Here is a 12,877-nt window from a genome sequence, read left to right as displayed (position 1 = left end):
CTTAATGGCACAGTAGCAGAGTCTACCTTGCACTCTCCACAACCAAAGAAGTGTATGGATCATATATTCTAAAATGTAACCCCAGCAAGGCTGCAGTTACATTGCTCTACTCTGGACCCCCTCCACCCCACCGAAGATCTTCAGTCATCTCTTCTTCCGGCTGACCAAACAAACCCTTCTACATCAGAAAAGGGGCCAGCTGTTCCTCTGCCCCCTTGACAAGCACTATGTCACATATGCTGCAGACTTCAATGAAACCCCAAGCTGGAAGCTACCTTAGTGCAGAAGTGAATACCATGAAGTTAGATCTAGGACCATACTCTATACTTAGCATACTGGTTAATCCAGCCCTGAAAAACAACAGCAGTCTACCCGTCCACCTAGACAGGTTAGGTGAGCAAGAAGAAAGGAAGTCCAACCAAATATTAGAATTAAGCCAGCAACTATCCTGCCCTTTATGGTTCCTTCCCTTTGTACAGTATTTATACTCTGGACCTCTTGCACAAGCTTCAGCAGGAGGAAGAAAATATCCGTTAAAACATGCAGGGAAATTTGGTGCTTATTTGAATAGCACAGTTACATACAGAACAACAACAAAGTCCATATTCACAAACCTGAAAAAGCCAGAGATCTGAAGAGTTCTGCGGGTTTGGTGGCAAGCAGCTGGCAGCTCACACCTGCCTGCCAAATGCCAAAAGGTGCCTGTGAGACCCCAATCAGTCTGCTTATTGCTCCTTCCGGAAGGAAGTGCCAGAAGCCTGCAGGTGGCATCACCCACTTATGTCTTGCAGCCTTCTGAGTGCCAGGCTTTGAGCCATAGCCATCTATAATCACGCTAACAGCAGCAACCAAGGCATTGAGGTGGGTGGCCCACAACCACTACACAGATCCCAACAGCCTGAAACTGGGGCAGTGCTAGCCACGACAGGGATGCTGCTTCCTCTCACTAACCTGGCCGCCCCAGTGAACAAGGATGGCAAGATCTCTGTGTCGCAAACTTAGGGGGGTTTGGGGTGCTCAGAGTTCTTGGTTCTTGAACCCCAAAGCCCTTAAGGCCCCCCTGTCCAGTAGTACTGCCACCAGTATGTGCCAGTGCCTCAGTCCAGGGACACTGAGACCCTCTAGGCTTAACTCTATCCCTTGCAGGCACTGAGCTCTTTCTCCAATTAAGGTTTCAGTCCTCAAGTTACTAGACCTCAATGAGCACTTGGTAGCTTGCTGAATGGCTAGGCAGGATTCTGAACCTTTGTCCCCAACAGACAATGAAACAACTTGATAAAAGATTTTAGTTTATTAAGTACATAAGGCAGCAAATGCTAGAGGCATAAACATCTAGGAAACATATCAGCAATAAAATAATAAAGCTAGCTGGTTATCTCTGTTAATACCTATCTCTCACCTGGGTCAGTTACTCTTGTAGATCTCTTAGCTCCAGACTACCTGTGAGGCCAGATGCCCATGGTGGACAATGGAGCTCCAGCGTGCAGGAAGTTGCACCCAAAACTTCTGTCCAAGAAGGAACCAGACACACCCCTTGGGCACTCATTATTATACTTCTTATGCTAATAGTGCTGAGGTGACTTCATACTTATTTAGACTGTCCAATCAGAAACTTTTGAGGACAGAATCATCTCAGAGTGGGTCTGGTTGCTAGTCCTCCTAGTTCTTACCCCTCCCAACTGGCGATCCATAGCTGCATTCCATTCTGCTTGATCAGGCGCCCCTCAGTCTACTGAGGTGTTAAACATTCCAATGGGTTGTAATTCTTACATAAGAACAGCCCCACTGGATCAGGCCATAGGCCCATCTAGTCCAGCTTCCTGTATCTCACAGTGGCCCACCAAATGCCCCAGGGAGCACACCAGATAACAAGAGACCTCATTCTGGTGCCCTCCCTTGCATCTGGCATTCTGACATAGCCCATTTCTATAATCAGGAGGTTGTACATGCACATCATGGCTTGTAACCCATAATGGATTTTTCCTCCAGAAACTTGTCCAATCCCCTTTTAAAGGCGTCCATGCCAGATGCCATCACCACATACTGTGGCAAGGAGTCTGTCCTTTCTGGCCAGCAAAGGAGAGACAACAATATTTTTGTTTGTTTACTCTCATTCTTGCAGCTAGGAACTGCTAGCCACTTCTCCGTTACTGACTTGGTTCAGGCTTCACATGCTACCCTAAGCCTAAACTGTATTCATGACACTCTGCCAGTGCTTCCACATTTTACAGCACTGGAACCAGAGTCAGCTCCTCATGACCAGGACAGAAAGGCCCTGCTGCTTGTGCAACCAGAGGCAGATGCCACAGAGGAAGGCTGTGCAAGCTCAGGCAGGAAGGTCACGGAAGAGCAAGGGCCCACTATGCCACCAGCAGTAGCACAGTCCTTGCAAATCCAAACACAGGAGAGTGACATAGAATGGAACATTTGCCGTTTAGCTTTCCGTGGAACGCTTGTGGCTTCTGAAAATGCATTGCTTCATAACACTCATGAGTAACATTGTGCATTAAGACAATGCCAGTAAAGCTGGGCACTTTTAAGCATGTAAATAATTTTTTCTTAGGTGACTGGCCCTGGAAAGCATGCATGCTAAATGTGACAGCATACTCTTTAGGCATGCAGGAATTAGAGCAGGAGCCGTTTTGAGAGCTTTCTTCCTTAATGTTTAGGCATTCTAAAGAAGTGCATGCTATTGCGTTGTCATGCCTGAAAATACTTAAAACTACTACAGTAAAAATTATTGCCAAATGAAGCTTGGCAACCTTTAATTGTAGTTTATTGACTTTACTCCTAATCTCAACTGAACTGAGGGGGGGGGGGAATTTTCAGACAGTTATACAGCATGTAAAATTAACGTGCAGGTGATGAATATTACAGACATATTGCAAATACAACTAATGACTCTTCTTCTAGTGGCTCAGTTTGGCGGCCTCTGTAAGGCAATACTTTTGTTATAGAACAGATTTGTTTGATTCGGTGTGAAACTAACATGGTGTGTTTTTCTAGTTTGGTTTACTGAAAGTGAGTCAGGCTTTGTGTGCTAACTTCAGATTGATTTAGAGCAGCGTTTCTCAAATTGTGGCTCAGGACCCGCTAGGTGTGTCACGAGCCAATTTCAGGTGGGTTGTGTAGCACCTAGCTCAGCCACCATTGAAAATACAGAGCTGAAAATACAGGGTACAGGGCTGCTGGGCAGGGCAGGCTGCCAGTGGGAGAGAGGCACGATGCTTTGCCCTGAATAGGGTGGAAGACAGGATGCTGGAAAGGGGGGGGGGGCTGTGTGGTTGGAGAAGGATCTGAGTCTGTGTTCTGCTTTGACTTTTGAGCTGGAATGTTTGAATTCCAAGCTATGCAAAATAACAGCATGAGTGTGTTGCGTAATGGGGCCTTTGGCTGATCGCAACTTAGGTTTGAAGCCTAAATCGATGACATAACTTCCAGTCATGACATAACTTCCAGTCCCAACAGTTTGTCATTCAAAAAAGTGGTTCCTAGTGCTGGAAAGTTTGAGAACCACTGATCTAGAGCAGGGGTACCCAAACCCTGGCCTGGGGGCCACTTGCGGCCCTTGGGGGCTCTCAACCAGGCCCTTGGGAGACTTGTGGGAACCCGTGCTGGCCCAACGCAACTGCTGTCAGCAAGAGGACAACTGTTCAACTTCTCACCTGAGCTGTGGGACAAGGGCTCCCTCCACTACTTGCTGTTTCACATCTGTGATGCAGCAGTGGCAGCGAAGGAAAGGCTGGTCTTGCTTTGTGCAAGGCCTTTAATAGGCCTTGAGATACTGCAAGACCTTCATTCATTCATATGTTACATCTCTTATATATTCATTTATGTAAATTTATTCAAATTGTAAATTAATTCTTTTTTTCCCGGCCCCTGACACAGTGTTAGAGAGATGATGTGGCCCTCCTGCCAAAACGTTTGGACACCCCTGATCTAGAGGATCAGAACATTTGCAAGTCACAATTTGCTAGAAAACCTGAAATAGCTGCAGAGAGGGATGCAAAGGGCCACAACATCTGACCACGTGTTCCATAGTGACTTTTTCCGTTTTCCAGATGCTGCCCTCCCTTACCCACAGAGACCAGATCCCACTGTTCCTCCCACTCCTAACTCACTGGATTCAGAAAAAAAGAAGGGCAGTAAGTGGAAGAAGAGAGGGCATGGGGAAATGAGAATGATGGGTTAGACTGAGCAGAGCTCACCACTTCCTGTTCTGCTCCCCTTTTAAATCCAGGATGTAGGAGCAGCAGCGTTGGAGGTAGATAGAGATAAGTGCCCCCCATCAATTTACCATCAGGGACAACTGCTCCAGTGAGCTTCATGTACAAAACTGACCCTGAGCAAAGGCCACCTTGGCTCTTATCTGCTCAGCTGGTTGCCTGGCCACTTCTGGATCATGGTGAAGAAAGGCTGAGAGCCTCAGCACGTTTCTTCCGCTGCTCCCTTCAGGAGAAAAACTAATTCCAGTAACACATTCCTCTCTTTCTTCCCTCCCCAGACAGCAATGGAGCCAGCAAAAGAGCCATTTGCCCTGTGCTCAAGACCAGATACCAGTTCCCTGCTGCAAGAACTATGATACTTTTCAGCAGAGCTCAGGGCTGCCCAGTCAAGCAGCCAAAAGGGAAAGTGCTTGGGTGGATTGAAGAGCTTTGTCCACTCTGGGGGAAGTCTCTGGGATGGGTCTCCTGGGGACAAGCAGCATAATGTGTTGCCACCAACACTGACTCACTGTTCATTCACTCTCTCCTACACCCTCTCGCTCCACATGTTAGAGTTCAGGCACTAAGAGGATCAGGTTGCCAGGCCACCATCTTCACCCTTTAATCTTCCCTGTTATTTCTGATCCTCTAATCCCATTGGTACAAGGAAGCAGGCCCAGATAAACTGGGGTGTTAAATAAGAGCAGATTCCAGACAAATCTTTGGGCGAAAGTATCTGAAGAGACAAGTTCCATTCCCAAGGAAGAGGGCTTGTTGCCTTCCCTGGAAGAACGCAGCTGGTTTCATTGCTCGAATCCCCCGGAGGAGTTCTCTGCTCTTTCCGGCACACCAGTGGTGTTGAAGCACTTGTGTTCTCCATACACTCCAGTGTAGTTAGGCACCAAGAACCTTGAAGCTCTACATTTCTAGATCTGTCTTTGTGGGTTGCAAGGGTAGGACACAACACTTTTTGGAAACATTCAGTCCCCTTTCTCATCTCTTGTCCATCAGGCCAACTGAGACGATCAAGAAAGGGGGAAACAGAACTGAAAAGAAAGTGTAGAGAAGAGGGATGGACTAGAACAGAGGTTCCCAAAGTGGGTGTCGTGGCTCCCTGCAGTTGCCAGCGGCCGCACAGTGACACTGCAGGATGCTTCCCTCCCTCCAGCAGCACACACACAATGGGACCCAGAAAATGGCAGTAAAAGGCTTGACAGGCAGAACTTTGTGGGTGAAGTTTTTGCTGTATGAAGGGGTCACCCACCCATCCTGAGCCTCTTAACACCATTTTCTGGGTCACACCATGTGCTCACAACCCGGAAGTAAGTGGTGGTGACCCGATCACGTGCAGCATCATCGCCAACTATATCTAGGTGCTGAGCTCCGCACCTGCAGCATGCAGGTGGTGCAATGAAAATAAATTTAGGAACCACTGGGCTCAAGCATCTCCATCATTCCAAGTCCATCACTCCTTTTCTACATTTCCTCTTCTGCTCTGTTCCTCTCTTCCTTTAGAAATTCAGAGAGCAAGACAAGAAATGGCAGAGACAGTTGACATGTCACCATCAAAGGAGGGAGGAAACAGCATTTGACAAGCCACCTCTTGCACTCAGATGTCTGGGCTGGCCCTGCTTTTAGGGATTGGCTCGCTCCTAGGAAGCAACTCCTAGGAATTTCAACTTCTGGGTTGAAATTCAGCTAGGAAACAGAGAACCTCCATCTACATAAAAGGGGGGTGGAATGCACAGAGAGTGGGCACAAATGGCACTGTTAGAAGTAGCAGCTGGGCACACACCCACATGTATGGCTGAAACTGTCAGTAATCAAGCAATTGGGATGTGGGAGAGGGGGCTTTTGGATCCAAGCCTAAAGTACGTATACCTCTGGATAAAATAAAAAATTCCTCAAATTCCTCTGGATAGCGAGAAGATCCCCTCACCCCATTTTGCTTATACCCCACAACCAGTTTAATGTTTTCTGTCATGGCTTTCCCAAATGCCCACACAGAGTGGGGAGAAAAGCCATTTACAACCATGTAAACCCCAGTTAGCATACATAATATAAAAGGGAAACATTTGCTTTGACTTCCAGAAGGTTTGTTACTGGAGGGATGGATTTTTAATGAGTACTTTTGTTTTGCTGGAGGGAGGGTAAGAGACTAGGAAGCAAGGTTTGCCACTGGCAGTCTTGAACCAAATCTAGCCTTGCATTTGCACACATCCTCTCTTCCTCTGCTCTTTCTGACATGACTCAGAAAGACTAATGGCAGAGACTCAAACCAAGTAGCCTGTCAGTAAGATCAGGACTAACCCCTAGAGACACACACACACAAGCACCCTGGGGTCCTCTAGCTGCTGCTTCTGTGCCACATCCACATCTGAAAATCCATTCAAGGACCTCTGATTTCTCAGTCTCCTTAATTGAAATAGGAGACAAGTTTGCCTTTTGCAATCTGTGCTCTGGAAGCCGCCAAATGTTACTGAAGCCACAAACAGGAGTGAAGGTCTCAGAGGGAGTTTTGTGTAAGAGACTGAATCAGCAGCAAATATCAATTAACCTCCTTTAGGGCGCCAGAAAACCACAATGTGGAAATAGCTGTGCCTGGGAAATGGCCCGCACTTGCACCATCAGACGCCATAGGCAAGGCCCAGGGATTGACCCACCACTGTGCCATCTAGATGACTAAGTTGTACAAGAACACAAAGGCACTAGGAAGTAGTGATGGTGGCAGCCAACTTCCTCCCTTCAAGTCACATCACAGGTAAAGACAAGGCATTTGGGAAACACAATCTCCTTGTCTTTGCTCCCTGTCTTGACAGGGATGATGCCTGCAAGTTCAGAGCCAAAGACAGGCCACCGCAAAGCTAAAAGCCAGGACAGGCGTGGTGCCAACAAGCACTGAACATGTTGTAGGTACACTGCACTTTCCCTGTGGAGATCAGTGAACTTCATGTGAATGTCATCACAGTGACCCTTAAAACAACTCTGCAGGGTTGACCACTTTTATGCTTCCACTCTTATATATGGGTCAAGAGAGAACAATTTGTTCTAAAGTGTCCTGAGTGAGATCATGGCTGAGGTCAAATTTGAACAGGGAATTTCCAACTCAGAGTTGACAGTCTGCATCATGACACTTAGCTAGCAGATAATCTGTCACCACAGGTATAAAACCTGGGGAAGGACTGTAACTCAGTGGTGGAGAGCATCTATGCATGCAGAAGGTGCATTCAATCCCTGGCATCTCCAGGCAGGACTGGGAAAGATGGCATCTAAAACTCTGAATAGCAGCTGCCAGGAAAGACAATACTGAATTAGATGGATAAAAGGTCTGACTTGGCATAAGACAGCTTCCTAAGTAACCTATGCTTCAACCAACCGAAGCTAGCTCCTGCCCCTACATGCCCCCTCATAGCAAAACAGAACTGAGTCCTAGAATCCAAGGTTTTAGTATCAGGAGACCAGAACAAACACCAGCCAAGCTGGAGGACACCAGCCAAAGGGCATGTCAGAGTGCTTCAATATTCAGAGAGAGTTCCAGTTAGTTCTCTCATCACGGAAGCAGTTCACTTGTTTCCCTCTCTGGATTCATTTAGGGTTTTCCAGCTCTGCCTCAGGTGCCTCCTGATGCAGCTATTGCTTGTCCTACCAATTCACAGATAACCAGCAGGCTATGCTGGGCTACTGGTAGGTAAGCAATATACTCAAGAGGCAGTCCACTGGACAGTCTAAGAAGTACCTTAGACTGGTTGAGACATCTTTGCTTCTAGGAGCCCAGCAGATGCAGACAACAGGGTGCTGGCAAAGGCAAGACGACTGTGCCCCAATCCATTTCCTGCCTTTTGACTCTGCTGGGTTACCCTCTCGATCAAGGATGACACACTCATGCCACCATATACAACTGATATACAAGTGATGCATTTTGCCTCACTTCTATCCTCTGGCCACAGCTGGGTTTTGCCTTGCAGCCTCAGGAAGATATCAAAGCACACCACAGAATCACTTTTTCACCCTGATACAAATGAGTAAAACCATTTGCCCTTCTGGGGAATCAACATCTGTTGGATCAGGAAAGTGAAAGCTTGGGAGGGCTGGATCAGGCCTATCTTGGGAGTAAAATACACGTTTACAAGCAGTCATGCTCAAGATTATACCCCTCAGTTGTTTTTCCAACCTGTGGAGGAAGAGCTACAAGAATTTGTATTTTTCCACTGCAGGCAAAAAAACAGATGGGGGATTTTAAGCAGAAAAAGATCCAATTGGGGGGGGGGGGAGAGAAGAAAAACTGAAATCATATTTGATTTTAAAAGTGGGAGAAATTAGACACAACTGGGTATACTCTGTAGTGCGGCTCTGAGAATATGCAGCTTATTACATATGCACAGGAATGCCACCCCACCCAATGTGGGCTAAGCACTTTCCTACACCAGCAAAGCATCAAGAGACAGTGTAAGAAGAGACCGAGCCCAGCAAAGAAATAAATTAGCTATGCATTTTCAAAGTGGCTGTCTCTATTCTAAGAATGCTTCAATATTAGAAAGGACACCCCTTACAAGAGAGTTCTGGAAATGTGTTCACGATCATCAAGAAGCACTTGCAAAATTGGTAGCAGAATTGGTGTACTGAGTTTCACTCCTTCACGGATACCCTGGGAGAAGTGAATGTCAGCCTTCATCTTCAGGGCTTTGGCATTGTCCACAAGTTTAAACAAGACTATTAACAAATTCCTGAAAAGGAAGAAACAGAAGGGGGGAAAAAAAAAATCACACAACTTACCTCCTCCACAGACACAGGCAAAAGGACACGACTGCAAGAGAAGAGAGGACAAAAGGAAAAATCACTAAGACCCAGTAACAAGGACCAGTTAAGTAACAGCTCATGGTCACATCTGAGGGCCACAGCCCAGGCAGTTCTATGCCATTCCCTGCCCCCCGCCCCAGCCTGTCAGGATGGGCTCATCTTTGCTGCCTGCCATTCCCAAGGCAACTCACTCAAGAATTTACTAAACCTTTTCTGTTCACATACAGGACATTTCCTTACAGGATCCCAAAACACTGATGGATTTTTCACATGCGAATTCTACATTCACCAGGAAAGCCTGGTGGAAGTAGAAAAGACAAAACTAAGAAGAGTTTCACAGGAGGCACAGAAATGCAGAGCAAGAAAACCAGGAGAGAACACACTTTCACTGAGTCACAAAAGAAACTACATCCACAGGGACAAACCCAAAGATATTTAACACATAAAAACACAACACTAGTAACATAAAAGTAGGATCTCATCTTTTACAGGTTATTATGGTGAACACAACCACAAAGAAAACATACACACTTTTTAAAAGCCCACATAACACATTTTTCTCCTTATCAAGAGCATTTAGTATCTGGTAAAGCTTACAATGACTTCAAGTCTGACACATGGGCTCCTGAAAAGCACACAGATAATGGAATGGGAAGTGGCAAGCAGGAAAGGTTCAAGGCACTCCACAGGGCAGTTTTAACATAAAAGGACACAACCGGACATGCCCCTTCCTGTTGGCGATCTCTGAATGACCCGTACACACAGCAAAGACCAATATAGGTTACATTGCCAGGCCACAGATTGGCGTATTTTGGAGGCCTGGTTCATATGATTGAGGACGATTGGATGCACTGTGAGAGTAGATCTTATCTCAGACTTGGCACTATGCTATGAGGAAATATCAAGGTCAAAAGGTGGAGGAAGGAGGAGGACACCTGGAAGAGTTTCATAGAAACTCAAGAATGAGCATTTTCCGGCACTTCAAGTAAGAAAAACAGAATAGTGAATAGCAATTCCTTGCTTTTCCATCATTACTCAGATCCTGAAATATATTCCAATTTCTCAGACATCGAGGCAAAATTTAGGAGTTAGTACCAGAATGGTTTGATTCCAGCACTGTGCAAAAGTGTCACACTTTTCCCAGCCCTATAATTGGTCAGAGGAGATCCAAAACCTGTGTTTTCTAAGTTATAATAAGGAGGTGACAAAGAAAGTCAGGCAAAGCATCATTTGGAGCAAAGCAACACATTCAAGATAGGCAGGCCAAGCTCCTAATAAGGAGATGAATTTTTTCTGGTACGCAAGTTGGCAAGTGTCTATATTTGAAAACAGACACGGGAGATGATTAGCAATTACATACAAGGAAGTTTTCATTCACTGTCAGGTAACCTGTCAGGCAAAAATAAGTAACTGAACATGGGGAAGTCAAAACTCGCCTGGAAAAAACACACTTGACACCATCTACTATCATCTGATGGGGCATGCCAAGAAAACAGCAGGCAGGCAGAACCACCAGCTAGCTACATTTATCTCCATTATCAAAATGCTTCTTGCAGGCATCTCTCAGTGTGAAATCCATAATAGAACATGATCGGGATGTACTTTCATAATTGAAGGGACTTTGGAACCCAACACAAGTAAGTCACTAATGCCCTATTTTCTGTATGGTTGAGGATTGGTCCCCATCTTAAGAAGGCCTGCTACACATTATCCGCCGACAAGCAGGATCAGTAAACTCTGGGGAGAACTGAGTTAAGTTCCTCAAGTTTTGGGACAACATGGCTGCAAAAAGGGAAGTCTCCTGTGGAAGTTATTCTCAGCAATGAAAAGATTTTATCAGGATATTAAAAACAGTCTTCGAAAGGAACAATAAGAGCTTGTTACCCTGAGGCTACTGGAATCTTTTAAGGGAACCCTCTTTGGTATCGGGTTGTGGTTGTTTTGTGGAAGCAAGTGGCAACAGCAAGAGCCAGCTTCACAAGTCACTAAAGATGCCAGGATATTAGACAGCTGCTCTTACTTGGCCCTATCAGAGCTCTTGGGTGCCAGCCCTAAACCACTGCAGAAGTCCCAACACAAGTAACTTGCTCCAATACGAGGTGATAAGAGGTTGCCTCATTTATATTGTCTGTTTGTGAGACATTTAGTTTAAAAGGTGGGATAAAATCCCCTTAAACAAAATTTTTAGAAAATGAAACAAGACCACTGACACCCTACCCTTAGAACTCAATTCAGAGGTTCAGGCAGGAGATCACCACCCCCAGCTCAAGGTAGGCAAAAACAGCTGCTTGTGACTTTAACCCATTTCTGCCCAGCCCACAGCTGAACACATTTGATCCATGTTGCACATATGCAACATTGGGTAGAAATGGCTTAAAGGAGAAGCTCCACAGCAAACAGCCCAATTGCTTGCTCGCTCTCTCAGTCTTTGCATTCTTCCTCTTGATAGCTGCTGGCTGAGTCAAGCAGAAGCTCCAGAAGGAAAGGGAGGGGGGGAAGGAACCCCAGGCACTGGCTGCTGTTGCTCAGATGGCCCACAGTCACTGGCAAAGGGAAAGGAGGGGTGAAGATGTGACTGGAGGGTCTCCCACTGCTGCTCCTGATGTGACTGACAGCCCAGTATGTCTACTCAGAACTAAGTCCCATTCTAGTCAATGGGGCTTACTCCCAGGAAAGTGTGGCTAAGATGGCAGCCTCAGAGCCTACTCTATGCTTTACTTCTAAGCCCCATTCTAGTCAATGGGGCTTACTCCCAGGAAAGTGTGGCTAGCATGGCAGCCTCAGAGCCAATCCTCTGCCTGCCTACTCAGAAGGGTCCCATTCCAGTCAGTGGGGCTTCCTCCCAGCCAGGAAGTGTGGCTAGGACCGCAGCCTGAAGAGGGCGGCTGCTGTTCCTGCTGCCCTTCCTCCAGGGTCCTGGGAAGCCTGAGCTCTCTCAGGGAGATGCAGTGTCAAGGCAGGGGATGCGGAGGACCTTCCAGGCAGCCTCAGCAGCAGCAGCCCAGCGTGACCTTCACTCTCCCTCCATCCCTCCCCGCCAGGCAGCTGCAACCCACGGCCGTCCTGAGGGCCCTACCAGCCTGCCTGCGGCTGTGTGGCCTGCCGCGACTCCCTCCCCCCCGCTTCCAAGGAGAGAAGGGCACTGGGGACGCCCCGAGACAGCACAGCGGGCGCCAGTGGAACTCCCTGCCACAGCATCGGGCAAGCCCCTCCCCCTCGCTCCAGGGGGCGCAGGGACCCCCCCGGGGAGGGGGGACGCTGAAGCCACCCAGCCCTTCCCCTCCGCGGCGCGGCCACTCACTATTCCTTGATGAGCACCATGGTGGGGCGAGCGGTGCCTCCGTCCGTCAGTCCCTCCGTCCGCCTCACTCTGGGCTCCGGCGCGGGAGGGGGGAAGAGCAGAGAGCGCTGCGGTAAGGGAGGGGGAAGGGGAAAGAGAGAGGACGGAGCGTTCCCCGGCAACCATTGCGTCAGCGCGCCGCGCTACGCGATGACGTCACGGAGCGGGGAGGGGGAGTAGTAGCACAGTCGTGGTGCGGGGAGGGGGCGTGGCTTCCTGATTCGTGCCCCTCCCCCTACCCAAGTGACGGTTGGCCTTGCGCGCGCGCTGGGAAGGGTGGGGGGCGCGCGGGTGGGCTCCGAGGCTCTGAGGGAAACCTCCAAAGCCAGGGCTGAAGGGCGCATGCGCGCAGCTCTGAGGGAGTGGGGTTGTCTCCCTCTTCAGCTGAAACCATTCGGAGTGTTCCCGCAGTTGGTGTGTAACAATCACACACACAGCCTCTCAGGCTGCCATCCTGTCCACACTTACCTTGGAGTAGCCCCATTGACTATAATGGGACTTACCTCTGAGTAGACACGCAAAGGATTGGGCTCTG

The 12,877-nt window shown here is 47.9% G+C and overlaps 1 protein-coding gene across 1 annotated transcript in view; it reads right to left on the bottom strand.

Moving 5' to 3' along the window:
- Positions 1-12,489, bottom strand: part of PITPNA (phosphatidylinositol transfer protein alpha) — a 29,798-nt gene extending 17,309 nt beyond the window's left edge. The window contains exons 1-2 of the mRNA XM_066636050.1: positions 12,304-12,489; positions 8,979-9,009 (exon numbers count right to left, since the gene is read on the bottom strand). Of these exons, the coding sequence (XP_066492147.1) occupies positions 8,979-9,009; positions 12,304-12,323 (51 nt within the window). The 5' untranslated portion in view covers positions 12,324-12,489. The remainder of the gene's footprint in view (positions 1-8,978; positions 9,010-12,303) is intronic.
- Between the last annotated feature and the right edge of the window lie 388 nt (positions 12,490-12,877).

Source organism: Tiliqua scincoides, chromosome 8 (assembly GCF_035046505.1).
Source record: "Tiliqua scincoides isolate rTilSci1 chromosome 8, rTilSci1.hap2, whole genome shotgun sequence".
Lineage (NCBI taxonomy): Eukaryota > Metazoa > Chordata > Lepidosauria > Squamata > Scincidae > Tiliqua > Tiliqua scincoides.
This window is presented reverse-complemented; position numbering and strand designations above follow the sequence as displayed.